At 36.7% G+C, this 16,719-nt stretch overlaps 2 protein-coding genes across 3 annotated transcripts in view; both read right to left on the reverse strand.

Annotated features, from left to right (window-relative positions):
* LOC106078085 (uncharacterized) overlaps positions 1 to 13,771 on the reverse strand; it is a 35,776-nt gene extending 22,005 nt beyond the window's left edge. The window contains exons 1-5 of one of the 2 annotated variants that reach the window (XM_056025666.1): positions 13,652 to 13,771; positions 4,952 to 5,231; positions 3,983 to 4,173; positions 1,701 to 1,806; positions 532 to 684 (exon numbers count right to left, since the gene is read on the reverse strand). In XM_056025666.1, coding sequence (XP_055881641.1) covers positions 532 to 684; positions 1,701 to 1,806; positions 3,983 to 4,173; positions 4,952 to 5,187 — 686 coding nt within the window. In that variant the 5' untranslated portion in view covers positions 5,188 to 5,231; positions 13,652 to 13,771. Of the gene's footprint in view, positions 1 to 531; positions 685 to 1,700; positions 1,807 to 3,982; positions 4,174 to 4,951; positions 5,232 to 7,781; positions 7,931 to 13,651 lie in introns of those variants that run through there. The other variant, XM_056025665.1, reaches the window with a different exon arrangement.
* Positions 11,423 to 13,973, reverse strand: LOC129925778 (paternally-expressed gene 3 protein-like). The gene is made up of 2 exons (XM_056026277.1): positions 13,957 to 13,973; positions 11,423 to 12,326 (listed from the first exon to the last, which is right to left on the reverse strand). The coding sequence occupies exons 1-2, from the start codon at positions 13,971 to 13,973 to the stop codon at positions 11,423 to 11,425; spliced, it is 921 nt and encodes a 306-aa protein (XP_055882252.1).
* Positions 13,974 to 16,719: the final 2,746 nt, after the last annotated feature.

The following is a 16,719-nucleotide window of genomic DNA, read 5'->3' on the forward strand; positions in this document are numbered from 1 at the left end:
TTAAAACTAATTATTTTTATTAGTACTTGAATGATTCCATCATAACGTTCAGATGCAGACTGGAGAAACTTTCTTTTTTTTTTACCAACTCGTTCTGTTTGCATTTAAACTTAAGATGATCAAAGTTATTTTTAGAAAGTAATTTTATTTTTAAAGTTGATATAGCAAGCTAAATCTGTAAGTTTACTGATCAGCTGAGTCTGTTAGTTTAATGTTATTGGTCTTCACCATTGATAGCATTTGTCCAGATGTATTTTTTTATAATTACTTTTATAAATTCAGCCATTCTGTTTAAGTGCTTTCTTAGCATGACATGACAAATGCAACACCCCCCCCCCAAAAAAAAAGAACAATAAGACAAATGCAACACTAACCAAAACAAAGACAAATGCTAAATGTAGAGACTAAGTTTATGCTATCTGAAAAACACATATTACAAAATAATTAGCAATTAGAAAAAAAATCTGGCTATTAATCAATGACAACGTGGCAACGATTACATGCGAAATGAAACTAGAAGCGAGAACTTACATCAGTCTTTTATCCGCTTGTAGTAAATAAGGACTGTATAGAAATAAAAGCCAAACTACCACGGCAGCAAATATGTATATAAGGATCAGTGCAATGCTATGTTCTTGGACAGCCTCACACACTATATCATCGTGTAAGTCGCGTTTACAACACCTGGTAATACATTAAAAAAAAAGAAATATAAATTACATTGTCTATACATGTCAATCTATAAAGTACAAAGTAAACGAAGATTATTCTAATATGGCGAAACATTCAATCAAAGATGCAAAGTACGGCAAGCATTTATTCAAAGCTATGAAGAACTGTTCTGAAAGTGATGGGTTAGGCATGGAACAAGATGGCGATTGTAACAACTAAAGATGCTCGTGCTTTGACAGGTCATACATTAAATCTAAAGAAATGGAATAACAGACGTATCCCTAATAAAAGGCTAAAATAATTTAATGATAATGACATTCTTACTAAATATTTTTGCATCAGCATTCACAGCCCCAGCAGACAAAGGCATTAATAAATTTAAACCAAGTAGATGACGTAGGAGATTTAAATGTGCAAGAAAAAAGGATCCAAAAACTATTAGCTAGCAAAATAAACAAATAAACTTCTGGATCTAATGGTGTTCAAGCTCGGAGCTGGAGAGAGATAGAGAGAGAAAGAGAGAGAGAGAGAGAGATGTGCCCCTTCCATTTCCAGATTTCCAGAATGCGCCCTCGAAGGAAAAATGTTGTCCCCCCTGCCATATATCCACATGTATTGATAGGTTGACTTCATCCTTTATTAATTCTAATATTGTCTTATAATAAAGTAAAGTTTCCATTTCAAAGCTTGCGATCTATGTAAAGGTCATCTGTTTCTGTGGCTTACAGTTAACGAAGGTGTCGAGTGGCCAGCACAACGACCTACAGCCTTTGCTTTTCCCGAACTAATGCTAGGTACCCAGTGGCTGCCTAAGGATCTCGGGTGTAAAAATCGCAGTCTCCAGTTTGGAAGCCAAGCGCTTTACCACTCAGCCACCTCTCCTCTATAGTCTTATATTGACTTGTCATAAGTTATTGGAAGAAGATAGGAAGTTTTTAATTCATGTATACTCGCCAGTTGATGTTACATTTATTTACCTTAAGCACATCAAAATATAATTTTCAACTTGCCATTCTGAGAACACTTACCATTTATATTTTGATTCTGTTAATTCGTCTCTTCGCGAGGTACAGACGTATGGGTTTTGATACAGTTTTTCAGAAGTTCGTAAATTCTCAAAACGTACGCCGAAATCTTAAAGAAAAAATATTTACCATATTTCAATCACTAGCTGAAAACTACTTTTGTCTTCTTTGAAGACTACCACTGTCAGGTGAGTGTGTGGAGAAATTAAATATGTGGTATGTATGTGGTATGTTTTAGGTAACTTTGGTATGAAAGAGTTATATCCCTTTGTTTATATACTCCAAGGTTATAAATGTGAAGTCTGCACGTGATGTGAACTGAATGTTTTAGTCTTCTTTGTATGTGAGAGTGTGTTAGTGTGATCTGCATCCTCTGTTTGGGACCCCTCAACTCAAGAAAACATTAAAAAACTGGAACAGACACAAAATAGAGCAGTGAGATTCATAACAAACGAATATTCATATTTGACCAGAGTAACACCTTTAGCAAAATCACTAAATTTAGAAAGTCTTCAGGACAGAAGACTCAAAAGTAAAGTAGCAACTATACATAAAACACTGAACCATAATCATCAAATACAAAAACAAAATTTAATAAAATACTCTGAAAGACACAAAGATAAAGGCACATTCCTCGTCCCATATGCTAGGATAAATTTGTACAAAAACTTCCCTAGTGCTATTAGAGCATGGAATGGGTTGCCTGAGCTAGCCAGGAAAACCAGTGACTTGGCAGAATTTAAGTCATTGGTTAATATGCATGACTAAGCATGACGCGTAGGACGTAATTATCTTCTTTTTTTGAAGTAATGTCTGTATTATATAAGATAAGATAAGATCTTGTTTCCAGTGCAGGAAAGTTGGACACTTGTTTGCTGGGAATAGAAGAGAACTGGTGATTATGTGGTGGAACGGATTATATTTTAAATTTATTCAACTTGCCATTTCCTGGATTGTTTGAGATTTTGACGCTCACTAATTCGTATGTTAACTAATGAGTACTATCGATCTGCATTGATCCAAGTTATAGTTTTTCTAAATACCCCTTGAGCCCTAGAAAAAGAACCTGACAAATATTAAAAATCAGACTTTATATAAATAGCAGACATTTAGTAAATGTGAGCATAACAAAGCAGCTAGTTAAATAACTTGTGATGTACACTTTTAAAACGTCATTTTTAATGTTAAACTACATTCGCTTTTAGTCTTGAACTACAAAGACCTCAGAGATTTAGAGTTAGACTTTTAAGTAGTTCGGCAAACCATAGATTAAATTTCATTGCAAATAGTTATTATATAATAGCGAAAAAAACGGGCATCAAAGATTAAAATTACTAAGATAAACTTTCTCCATTAGTATTGGCAAAAAACCCTTAACAATAATTTACCATGCTCACATCTGCAGAATTTAAGTTACAAAATCGCTGTCTGGTATCTTTTATACCATTCTTTTAAGGATCAGTGGGGTAAGGGGTAACTAAGAGCAGTTTTTCCTTGCTCTATTTAGGTGGACTGAAAACTCAAACAAGTTTAACTGTCAGGTTCAGAGCTCCAGCCTCAATCACAGGTATCCAAGTATTTTATGCGTTTATACCTCTATAACCAAAAGCTTCTTTGAAAATCTGTATTTAAACAGGCTCAGGGACAAAAAAAAGGGACAACGGCTTGGTATGCATTAGATGTCCAAAGATATGTTAGTATGTTAGTTTAAAATGGACTTGAGGGGCCACCAGATATATAGTTTGTCCATCGTGGTTCGATGATGACCACTTTGTCTGAGGGCTTTGCACTGGGGTGTTATGCCTCCTCATGTGGCTGGTGAGACCTATGTGTGCCTGGAAATGTTCGGCCGCACATTGGGCAGGTTATTCCAGCTGGAGCTAGTGTCGTTTGCCTTGCTTTTCTTTGCCATTTTTCTTTTGCCAGCGTTGTTCTCTTTTCCTCAGCAACCTGTGCGCCATTTTTCACAGAGCGACGCCATGATGCTCTGTCATGTGTCTCTGTTTCCCAGGTGCCTGGGTCTATGCTGAACGTCTTTAGAGAAGCTTTGAGGGTGTCCCTGAAGCGCTTTCTTTGACCACCTTGCAAGCGCTTTCCTTCACGAGATATACTGCACTCGTACTCAACTTTCAAATCAAAAGTATATTTCTCTATACACACACTCTCTATTGGTAAATTGTGTCTAAAACATGATATAAAATATTTAAAGGTTGTATTATATTTTCTTTGGCTTAAAATATTACATTCTTATTCGTAGAGTTACAAATGTGACAGACATAATTTACCTTTTACTACAGCTCTCATTATAAATGAGTACATATCAGCGGTACTAATGTTCGCTAAACATCCACTTGGATGGTCAACAAGATTTACTGGAATGTCTGCAAAAGTGTCAAAAAATAGCAAATGACCGAACAAAATCTTGTTGTACATCAATAGAAGTCTCGTCATGTTTGCACCTTTTGCTCGATACCATCTGAGAAATAAGAATCATAATTTGAAAAAGATAAGTAAGCAAAAAAAAAGTATTTTAAAAATCTTTTTTTAAAAACAAAGCTTATATTAAGTGAAATTGTTTCAATTACTTTGGATCAGTTATGTAATTAAATTTGTAGTACATCTACACTAACAATAATAAATCTGTGCAAGTGGTAATATTTTTAGCTATTGTTTTCGTTTAGCGCTATTTCATTTTTTTGAGCTTTCCCGATTCACTATGATCCTATCACTTGTCTGGACCAGTTGGGAAAGTAAGGGGAAATCCTATGAATGTTACCGTGATAGCTTTTTAAATGTTCTTCATTTCAAAAAGTTTAATGACTTATATTCGAACTCTAGAACTCAAGCCTACTCAAGCCTATTCGCTAACTAATGAGCAAGCAAAGTGCTTATGAAATTAGAAGGTTTCATAACAATTTTTTGTTAGGTTCAAATTTAAGAAGACCACCCAATTCTGTAAATAAAGTATTAAGGGGACCAATTCAAATTACACGGCCACATCTGTAAAGTACAATTTCTTTTCCTTGATCTATACCAAAAAAATGAAATACCAATAAATAATTAACTAATTGATCAATGTATTTTTTTTATTCTTGTTTTGTAATAATTAAGCTAAGAATCTTGATGCAATGGTGTATTAATGGTTTTTTTAAATCATGTTAGGCGATTCTGGCATTAGTTAATTTACTTAATATATTGTTGTTAATATTCACATCATTTCTACATATTCACATAAAACTAAGCTCTTAACATACCTCCAAGGTTCTATAGAGAATGGGTCTGATATATTATACCAGTCGCTGAGGTTTCCATTGCTGGTTATTGTCAGGTTGTACTCAATAATCATAAATGTTGCGTCTTCCTTTATGTAATCTACTATTTTGTTTTCAAAGGCTGTTTTATTGCTGACCTCCAGTCTACACTGTTGGTCAGTTTGGCAGGTCACAGTCAAGAAACAGGTCAGCACAGAAAAGATGATGCAGAGTAACATTGCTTCAATCAGGGGTATTTATTGCATAGTCAAGCAAGATTGATCTGTAGAAGGAAAAACGTGTAAACTTGTTGGAATATGATATGACAGGGTTAGATAAAGGTGAAGTAACAAACGTATCTATACATATATGGTTATGACAGTACCGAGTTATTATGTTTCGGGGATACATCTCCCACATCCCCTGCCCGTACCCGTGTTTTCGAATATAGAACTGAACATGAAAATGAGAGAGGTTGCCCCGAGAGGGGGGGCGTACTGGTTGCATGTTAGAGAAATCGGACTGTCCCATTGGTGAGACAATAGCTTAATACCCTTGGTGTCCAAGGCTGCTGAACCGTTGTCCGCACTGCCTGCTCCTCTTAACGTAAAACTTTTTACAAGTCGTTTCTCACAACGCTCGTAACCACTGCCATCGGCGCGGCGGCTTTGTGCGATGCCGGCGTTTTTCCGGAAACACTGGCTCCGAGACCTCTCAACGTTTATGGCAACCTCTAGCGCATTAACCTCCAGGCTATTCGCCTTCACACCTGACACTGTGAGTCAGATGCAGTGGCTACTAGGCTCGCCATGGTCCACCACACGCTGGGGGCGGAGTTGTGTGGGTATTTTTACATTGATCACCTGGCCTTTAAAACCGTAACCAAAAAAAAAACAACAGTTTCCTTTGGCCACCCCGGGGGATGTTCACCCGGCAACCACGATGAGGCAGGAACTGGAACTGCCGAGGCTTTAAAGACCAGCCTAAGCGACAACTTGCTTTAACTGACATAGAAGAAAGCACATGGTTGCAAATGCCGATTCAGAACGAGACAGCTGGAGGTCAATTTCATAGGCCGCGGTATATACATTTGAGACCAAAAGAAAATCTGCTGCCGATGATAGACGTAGGCGCGAAAAGAAGCTCAATCGACCAACGGCACACAACGGTTATACCTGCGCTGGATTGTGGGAAAATATGTAGTTCGCACCTGGGGCTGCGTAGCCCGGGAAATAATGCATCCCTAATTTATCATCGGACTCGAAGACATGCCTTATATGTCATCTAGAATAGACATCTATATTTTAACTAATTTAATGTAGACTTTAAAAAAACGTAGAGATATTATTATGGTATTCGGTGTTTTGAATATAACCTTCTTTGTTACATCAAACCTTTATCAATTGTTTTAAAATATTCCGTTTTGACACCAACCAGTAGCTAATTAAAAAGTGTTTCCAAGTCGATTTGTAATTGAATATAATTAAAATGAACTAGGGAAATGAGAGAGTGCTGAGATTTACACTAGTCTTAGATTATTGAAGAAAAGTTTAACAATGACTTTTTTATCAGTTTAAATATGATAATTTTTTTTTGTTTTACTCTATCTCGGTTTCATATCTGTGACCTAATTAACTCTCACCTCTGTAAGGCTCAGCTCTGAAACCTTTTATTTTACATGTTGGTATATTGGATTTGATCTTCTCTTTTCCCGTATTACCATAGTCTCTCTCCTCCCCCAGTATGTCTCTCTAAATACTACTCTTCCTCTCGCTCACCCCTCTCTCCCCCTCCCCGGCTCTCAACCCTCTCTCCCCTCTCTGTTTCTCACTGCCTCGCTCACCATCTCTCCATCTCCCTCTCTCTTTCTCCCACTGGCATCCCTCTCCCTCTCTCTTTCTCCCTCACTCCACTGTGCACATCACTCAGTACATTTGTTAGAAGAGAGGCTAGACACATTCTCACTCGCTAATGCTCTCTATCGCACTCTCATTTATGTCCCCTTCTCTCTATCTCATCTCTCTTCTCTTGTTTCTTTCTTCTTATCTCTCTCTTTCTTTCCTTTTTATTCTTTTATTTTTCTCTCTTTTCCCGATCTTTTTTTTTCTTCATTTCCCTCTTGTTCTTTCTCTACCCTCTCGCTCTCTCCTTCTCGCTCTTTCTCTATCGCTCTTTATGTTACCCTCTCTCTTTCTTTTTCTACCTCCTCTCTCTCCCTCCCCGTCTCTTTCTCTCTATCTCGCTTTCTGTTACCCTTTCTCTTTGTCTATCTCTCTCACTCACTATTTAAAATACTTATATTAGTCTTTTTTTGTCCACTATTGTAATTTTATAAGAGTAAAACTTATTTCCTCCATTATTGTGACAAAATAATTATTTAAAATTAATAAAGAATACAATAGGTCTTACAATTTACAATTTGTGATTTTTATATTTTAATAACAAATAGATATATGCTAATACAAGGACTAGTTTAGATTTAAGTTTCCACATGACTAGAAAAAGCTATATAAGAAAACTATATTTTTTTTTTTGGAATTCAAGAAAAGGCCGGAAGGGAACAGTGCTAAGGATAGCGTGTGAGCAGGAGTGGGTTGAAAGTATTTATGAATGTAAAGCTGAATTAAAAAACTTAAACTAGAAGGTCGTAGACTATCCCACAAATAAACAGGAAAACAATATCAATACATGAAAGAAACATTACAACAAGAGCTTTCTGTCCGTCTGTCTCTCTCTCTCTTTCTCTCTCTCTCTCTCTCTCTAAGTAAAAAAAAAATAATTAATGGAACTTCTAGACAGTTATGATAAATATGGTAAATAAAGACTACACTACCTGTTATGAATGTGTGAGAGTCAAAGCACCACCACTACTGCACACTCAGTGCTCACTTAATGACATTAAAGCGCGCTCACAACCCGAGCAGCTGAAGTTTACAGGAAAATGTTGAGTAATGGTTATTCTTAGAAGCACAGACTTCATAGAAGCTCGACTGTCAGCGTAACCTAGACGCCATTTATTCAGTCAGAAATGTTAATTTTTTTTTTTATATCTTTCATTCTTTTTTCTCTCTTTCTCACCCCCTATCTTGTATCTATTTCTCTCTTTCTATCTCATCTTTATGCTCTCTTATCTTTCTCGTTTTTTTTCATCTCCCTCTCTCTCCCTCTCTCTCTCTCTCTCTCTCTCTCTCTCTCTCTCTCTTTCTCTCTCTCGTCCGATTTTCTTCTTGTTTTTCCATCTCTCTGTTTCATGATTTACAACCGCTAGAAAGTTATTCAAAATAGGTTGTTTTCATTGAATAGCTGTGGCAGTGGCGTAGCAAGGTACTCGTGGGCCCCGATTCAAAAATATGATGGTTCCCGCCCCCCCTCCCCACCTAAGATTATGACGAAAGCACATCTAGTCGTCACTACATTATTAAAAAAATCATTTCTAAATGGGTAGGCTAAGTACATTCTGAAAGTTATGCTGTAATGTCTCTCAGTTGACAAGTGGGCACAATTAAATTGCATCAAGACACTAAACTTCTTTAAACTAAATATCATGTGTTTAATTTTAACAAACAAATGTTTTAATATATATTCTTTTATTGAAGTAGATAACTGGTCGTACGGTCCAGGGTTCAAACCCTGCCCGCTCCCATCCCCCGTCGTCCTGCGGAAGGTTTGGACTAGAAATAATTATTTTCAACTCTGAAGGAACATCCGAAACATGTCAAACATGTTTACAAACATAACGTCGCTAAATTAAAAGATTAACTTTGATAATAAGCAGAGATATAATAACACATAGAGGCGTAGTTGGGTTGGGTGGAGGGAGGGGGAGAATTTGAAAATCCCTCCGGGCGCCCACTTGAGGGGGCCTCCTAATGAGTTTATTTTTTTATTTAACTATTAAATATTACGCAAAATACCGGGGCCCCCAAGTAAGTCAAGGTACTAATAGCATGATAAATGAATGATTAATAAAACTTTATTCCATTTTAATACAATTAATTATTACATTCAACAGACGACACAATAACACCTATCGGTCATGGCCTGTTCTCATTGAACCCCTAAAATGCCATTGCGCTGCGGTACACCATCATTATTTTAAGAATGTCAAGAAAAAATCACACATGTAGATAAAATAGTTAAAAACTCTTCAGTCTTAGAGTCACATCTGGATCTATTAATTTTTTTTAAATCACTAAAATAATCGTAGATGTAAATCTGTAGATCTAATCTAATCATTTTCTAAGCTAATATTCATTGTAATATTTATTGTTGAAAACGCTGCAAAAATTATTATAAAAATGTTATTGTAAAAATGTGTATATCGATCTAGCATTGGTACAAATACTACACAGATATAGTGTGACCACGCTTGCCTAAGTATTGCATTGTGTAAAAGAAATCTGCCTTTAATAATAGCCGATCATCAAACCATGTTATCTTTGTAAATTAAAGTCGTCTAGTCATGCATATTAATCAATAACTTAAAGTCTGCTAAATCGTTGTTTTTTCCTGTCTGATTGAGGCAGCTACTTTACTTTTTGTTCTTGACCTTTCCTGAAGTAATACATGAGACAACCGAATGACCGCAAGAGGAGGCAGCCATCCTAATGGTGTGGCTAAGGTTAAATAAACTATTATAGTTGTTGTTCCTGTTTTATTTGTATAAAATTTCTTTTAATAAACCCTTATACATTGTTTCATGTAGTAGTGACTGTTTGTTTGTTGTTTGTTTTACATTACTTCCTAGTCCAAACCTCCCGCAGGACGACGGGGGATGGGAGCGGGCAGGGTTTGAACCCTGGACCATCGATAAATCTGAACGACAGTCCAGCGCGCAAACCGCACGCCCAGGCAACCTCTAAATATAAAGTTAAACAACAATATTACAGGCAGCTGTATGACAAAGCAGAGGGCCTCGCAAAATATACATTCCCTCAATCAAATTTATGTCTTGCGCCGCCACTGACTAGATGGAATTCATTCACGAGCAACTTTTTTTGTTGCTTTTAAAAAGAGGCACAGAAACCTTCTTCCAGCTTCCCCCCTCTCCCACACACACACACACATCCTGGTCCAAAAGAAGTGATTGAACCATAGAAATCTAAGTAATATGTTACAAACTAAATTCTTCTTCTTCGTTCTTATTGTTATGTTGGAGCGTTCATATGACTATACCAATACATGAGATGAACTGCGCATTGGTTTCCAGATCAGCGAGCTCTCCATATAGTTTTCTTTCTATTGGGGTGCATTGGGGTCAGTGTCTTGTACGGGCCTCTTGGTAAAGAGAGCAGTTTTGGAGGACGTGGTCGGCATTCTCTGGTGATACTCCACATGGGCAGATTTCACTGGTTCCAATTTTGAGCTTCCGGTACATGTGTTGTCGCATTCTGTTGTGTCCGGTCCTGAGTCGAAAGATTAGACGTTGGTCTTGTCGGGATAGCTTATAGTAAGCATCATCTTTCTTGTGATTTGGATGAGAGCTCGTCCATTTCTCATTTATTTTATTTACAATACAAACTAAATTAATTGAGTTATTTTAATGACCAAACAAACACAATAACGGTAAGAACGAATAACAATAAATTATAAGCAATCTTATAGCAACTGCTCAAACTGTTCAAAATGTGGATTCACTCACAAAAGATTGCATCTTTTCCTGAAGCTTGAATAACATTTTCAGACGGCTTCTTGATTGATGTTGATAAAATCCTATGAAATTTCTACTTCAATGTAATTGCGCATTGTATTATTGTTATGGATCGCATAACCTTGATCTTTGATGTAGCTCTACAGCCAAAAGTCAAATTGACTTTCTTCCTCCCCCCCCCCACTCCCCCTTTCAAAACTGGTCCACACAATTGTTAGGAACACAGCGTATTGAAAAAGTTAAATGCATGAAATAGCGCTAAACAAAAACTGTTGATAAATCTATTCCAAATCGCAAAGATATATTAATGTTAGTCTAGATTCATTACAATGACTGATCCAAACTAATTGATTTAACTACACTTGATATAATTGTTGTTTTTCACAAAATTATTATTATTATTTATTTTTTTTTTTTTTTTTGCTTGTTTTTTTTTCTACGAAATCATATGACCTATTTCTAGTTCTGCTTAGATGTAAAAATATCAATAAAGGATTATGAGTAGAGAAAGGAGTTAACCTTGACCTTCCAAAGCGCAACATTTGGTCAAGTCACGCCATGCTTCACTGTGTCAGTGGAAGAGAATGTTTGACCTAGTTGTTGAATAAAAGTTAAGCATCGTCAGTGGTACCAAAACGTTTTTGGACTACGAGCCAAAACTTGTGTCGTGGGCCGCATAATGGCCAGAAAAAAAAACATTTTAAAAGAGGCCCAATTTTTTTCAAAAAAAAAAAAGAAAGATCATTTACGTCTTCTTTATGATAGTTTACTGTTGATAAAATTTGAGACGGCTAATTGCACCAATTAACAGGCTGAAATGGTCATCAGGCTAACGTTTGAGGATCACTGCTGATACTAGAAAGAATTACATGAACATCTTTTAGAATTATTAGATCAACATTAGGCTTCGCTGTGTAGTTTTTAACATTAGCCTGCGCTGTGTAGCTTTTAACATTAGCCTGCGATGAGTAGCTTTTAACATTAGGCTTCGCTGAGTAGTTTTTAACATTAGGCTTCGCTGTGTAGCTTTTAACATTAGCCTGCGCTGAGTAGCTTTTAACATTAGGCTTCGCTGTGTAGTTTTTAACATTAGCCTGCGCTGTGTAGCTTTTAACATTAGCCTGCGCTGAGTAGCTTTTAACATTAGGCTTCGCTGTGTAGTTTTTAACATTAGGCTTCGCTGTGTAGTTTTTAACATTAGCCTGCGCTGTGTAGCTTTTAACATTAGCCTGCGCTGTGTAGCTTTTAACATTAGCCTGCGCTGAGTAGCTTTTAACATTAGCCTGCGATGAGTAGCTTTTAACATTAGGCTTTGCTGTGTAGTTTTTAACATTAGCCTGCGCTGTAAAGCTTTTAACATTAGCCTGCGCTGTGTAGCTTTTAACATTAGCCTGCGCTGAGTAGCTTTTAACATTAGCCTGCGCTGTGTAGCTTTTAACATTAGCTTGCGCTGAGTAGCTTTTAACATTAGGCTTCGCTGTGTAGTTTTTAACATTAGCCTGCGCTGTGTAGCTTTTAACATTAGCCTGCGCTGAGTAGCTTTTAACATTAGGCTTCGCTGTGTAGCTTTTAACATTAGGCTTCGCTGTGTAGCTTTTAACATTAGCCTGCGCTGAGTAGCTTTTAACATTAGGCTTCGCTGTGTAGCTTTTAACATTAGCCTGCGCTGTGTAGCTTTCAACATTAGGCTTCGCTGTGTAGCTTTTAACATTAGGCTTCGCTGTGTAGCTTTTAACATTTTAGCCTGCGCTGAGTAGCTTTTAACATTAGCCTTCGCTGTGTAGCTTTTAACATTAGGCTTCGCTGTGTAGCTTTTAACATTAGCCTGCGCTGTGTAGCTTTTAAACTTAGCCTGCGCTGAGTAGCTTTTAACATTAGCCTTCGCTGTGTAGCTTTTAATATTAGGCTTCGCTGTGTAGCTTTTAACATTAGCCTGCGCTGTGTGTAGCTTTTAACATTAGCCTGCGCTGTGTAGCTTTTAAACTTAGCCTGCGTTGAGTAGCATTTAACATTAGCCTTCGCTGTGTAGCTTTTAACATTAGCCTTCGCTGTGTAGCTTTTAACATTAGCCTTCGCTGTGTAGCTTTTAACATTAGCCTTCGCTGTGTAGCTTTTAACATTAGCCTGCGCTGTGTGTAGCTATTAACATTAGCCTGCGCTGTGTGTAGCTATTAACATTAGCATGCGTCCTAGTAGGAAGAAAGCTGTGTAGCTTCTGTTGGCAATTAAATAAGTCCAGATCATACATTTATTTTCTTAAACCAATTAATGATAAAATTTCCAGGAAATATTTTTTTTATTAAACTTGTTCAAGTAGGGTTGAAATTTGATATTTGAAGTGTATTTTGCTTTTAAAGTAAATTAACATTTAGCGATAACGAATTTGTTATAAAAACCCATGGCCTAGATAAGAACATCTATAATCTTGTTATGAACAGCTATGACATAGATATGATTATTACATAGTGTTTACAAACAGCTTTGACATAGATTAGATTGTTACATAATGTTTATATCTTTACACTCATTTTTTTAAATATGTTTATTGACTGTGACTGTTGCTAACATTTAAAAAAATGTTTTTATTAGTGAAACTGACCACAGCGTAGTTTCAATAAACAAGTCAAGTATCCTTACAACTATGTACAGGTAGCTACGCATAGCACACAATAATTTGGTATGTTGGAATTATTCACAATGTTATAGTTTTTAAAACCCATGACATGTGTTAATTACCACTTTTAGTAAGTATGTTAATAGGTACTGGTGGTTTTTTTAGATTTTGTTTCAAATAGTATACAATTGACTAATTGAGAATTTTATTATCTTTAGGGTCAGAGCCTATGTGGCTTGAAAATTGTTAGTACCTGTACCAAAATGAAGACGCGTTTCAAAGACTGAGAAAGTTTCTAGTAACTTTTCAAGAACGATAACTGTTGACGTTGTGTTAAATTACTAAGTATGTACTCTAAATTTAGTACATCTACAATATTCTTGGAGGCAGTCTAAACGAAGTAAAGTTCAAATCTACTACCTTGAAGTATGCTACTTACTATTTAAAGTTATCCTTGCTGTCTTAATAGATAAAAAAAAAAAGTTTCCCTGTCTGGTAATGTAAAGGTTTTCAGTTTTTGTAGCTCACGGATAACGAGGGCGTCACGTGGCCAGCAGAACGACTATACTTTTTCACTACTAACGTCGACCCCGGTACTTCACCATTTATCCTTCTCAACCACCGCGCCTCCCTGATAAATGATACTTTTTATTATCTCTCCCCCCCCCCCCCCCCGTAGCTCAACCTTAACAGCAAGCTTGCTATTTTCCAGGAAAAGTTTGGTTGATTGGCAACACTCCTGACCGAAGGCACACATCCATTTTTATACTAAAAGGGGCATAACTCTTGTTTTTCCTAAAGAGCTTTTTGGAAATCCCTTTCTACAGTCCCTTCTTGTTGAATGTTATTGACATAACAACATCCCAAGGTACAAGTTTATTATTACATTTGTCCTTTTGTGTGTGTCTGAGCAGCAGAATAATGAGGATGAAATATCTACCAAGATTTACTATGTAGTCTCTCAATTCTAACTAAATCTAGTCAGTGACGTCACTAGGGTGGGTGTCGCCCGGTGCGGTCAGCTCAGGGTGTCACCACCCCCCCCCCCCTAAAAATAAAACTGCGTGTTTATTTTTTTCTTGGATGTCACCCCCCTAACGGGTGTCACCCGGTGGATCTAGTGTCAACTCAAAGCTGCTCTGCCCACTGTCCATCAGCTCAACCAAAGCAGCTAGCTCGCTATTTTCCTGGGAAAGGTTAGGTTAAATAGCAACAAGCCTGACTAAAGACACCGACACACATCTATTTGGAATCTAAAAGGGGCATAACTCTTTTTTCCCCCCCAAAGTGCTAGGCCAATGAAACTTTCAATTGCGGAACCAGAAAGTAGTGACAGGTGTCTTTCCAGCCGTATGGTGACTCATTGAGTGGTATCATTCTCACCGGTGTCATTCTCTCATTTTCTCTGTTACTGTGCTTCTCTCTCTGTCCCTGTTTCTTTGTCTATTTCTTCCCCCCCCCCTCTCTGATTCTCTCGCTATTTCTCTCTCTAACCCTTTTTCTCTCTCTTTCTCTCTCTTACTTTCTAACACCCTCTTACCCTTTCTCACTCTCTCTGTCTTTCTATAAATCTTTCTCTAATACTTTCTCTCTTTTTCTTTCTCCATGGCTGTCTCTTCCTCTCCCGCTATCTCTTTATGTCTCTCTTTCTATTTCTCTTTCTCTCTCTTTCTTTCTCTCTTTCTATCTCTCTCTTTCTATCTCTCTCTTTCTATCTCTCTCTTTCTCTCTCTCTCTTTCTCTCTCTCTTTCTCTCTCTCTTTCTCTCTCTCTTTCTATCTATCTTTCTATCTATCTTTCTATCTTTCTTTCTATCTCTCTCTTTCTATCTCTTTCTTTCTATCTCTCTTTCTCTCTCTCTTTCTCTCTCTCTCTTTCTCTCTCTCTTTCTATTTATCTTTCTATCTATCGTTCTATCTATCTTTCTATCTATCTTTCTATCTTTCTTTCTATCTCTCTCTTTCTATCTCTCTTTCTACCTCTCTTTCTATCTCTCTCTTTCTCTTTTTTTATATCTCTCTGTTTCTATCTCTCTCTTTCTATCTCTCTACCTCTCTTTTTCTATCTCTCTCTTTCTATCTTTCTTTCTATCTCTCTCTTTCTATCTCTCTTTCTATCTCTCTTTCTAGCTCTCTCTTTCTACCTCTCTTTCTATCTCTCTCTTTCTATCTCTTTTTTATCTCTCTCTTTCTATCTCTCACTTTCTATCTCTCTATCTCTCTCTTTCTCTATCTCTCTTTCTATCTTTCTATCTCTCTCTTTCTACCTCTCTTTCTATATCTCTCTTTATATCTTTTTTATATTTCTCTGTTTCTATCTCTCTCTTTCTATCTCTCTATCTCTCTCTTTCTACCTCTCTTTTTCTATCTCTCTCTTTCTATCTTTCTTTCTATCTCTCTCTTTCTATCTCTCTTTCTATCTCTCTTTCTATCTTTCTTTCTATCTTTCTATCTTTCTATCTCTCTCTTTCTATCTCTCTCTTTCTATCTCTCTTTCTATCTATTTTTCTATCTCTCTCTCTCTATCTCTCTCTTTCTACCTCTCTTTTTCTATCTCTCTCTTTCTATCTTTCTTTCTATCTCTCTTTCTATCTTTCCTTCTATCTCTCTCTTTATATCTCTCTTTCTATCTTTCTTTCTATCTCTCTCTTTCTATCTCTCTTTCAATCTTTCTTTCTATCTCTCTCTTTCTATCTCTCTTTCTATCTTTCTTTCTATCTCTCTTTCTATCTCTTACTTTCTCTCTCTATCTTTCTATATCCCTCTCCGTTTCTCTCTTTCTCATTGTATATATCTTTATATCTATTTCTCTTTGTCCATATCTATCTACACCTCTCTCTCTCTCTCTCTGTCCGCCGCTCTCGCTTTCTATCACTCTAACTCTCTCACTCTTTACATATCTCTTTCTCTCTATCAATCTCTCTCTCTATCTTTTTCTCTCTTCATAGCTTTATATCTTTTCTTTGTCCATCTCTCCGTCCATCTCTCTCTCTCTCTTCTTTAACCCATGACCTTCACTTCTTCTTGACACAAATGCACCAACAGACGTTACAAACAAAATTTACTGCATTTACCCAAAGGCGCTGTATCCTACATTTATCAATTTATAAATACGACTTGTTAAGAGGCCTTCAGCTTGCTAGATATACAGATGTAATTACAAAATTATTGATACATTAGTTTCTCTACAGAGATATAATTCGCTTCGCTACAATATTGAATGTACACTTTTAGTAAGTCACAAAAAGTGACTTCAAAGTATTGAATAAACTTTCGTTTCCGCATAAGTAACTCGTAGAACTAGTAAATAAAAGAGAAAAAGCACAGAATTTTGAAGTCGTGGCTAGGGTTTTGGTTCTATATTTTTGTTTAACCCATTATGACTGTGCACGTCACATTAAACCGTTATATAAACATATACCATCTCAAGTGATTTATTCTTGTGACGTGCACAGCTGTTTCAACACATCTTGTAAAGTGCACAGCTTTGTTTCAACACATCTTGTAA

This window comes from Biomphalaria glabrata, chromosome 4, assembly GCF_947242115.1.
Source record: "Biomphalaria glabrata chromosome 4, xgBioGlab47.1, whole genome shotgun sequence".
Classification (NCBI taxonomy): domain Eukaryota; kingdom Metazoa; phylum Mollusca; class Gastropoda; family Planorbidae; genus Biomphalaria; species Biomphalaria glabrata.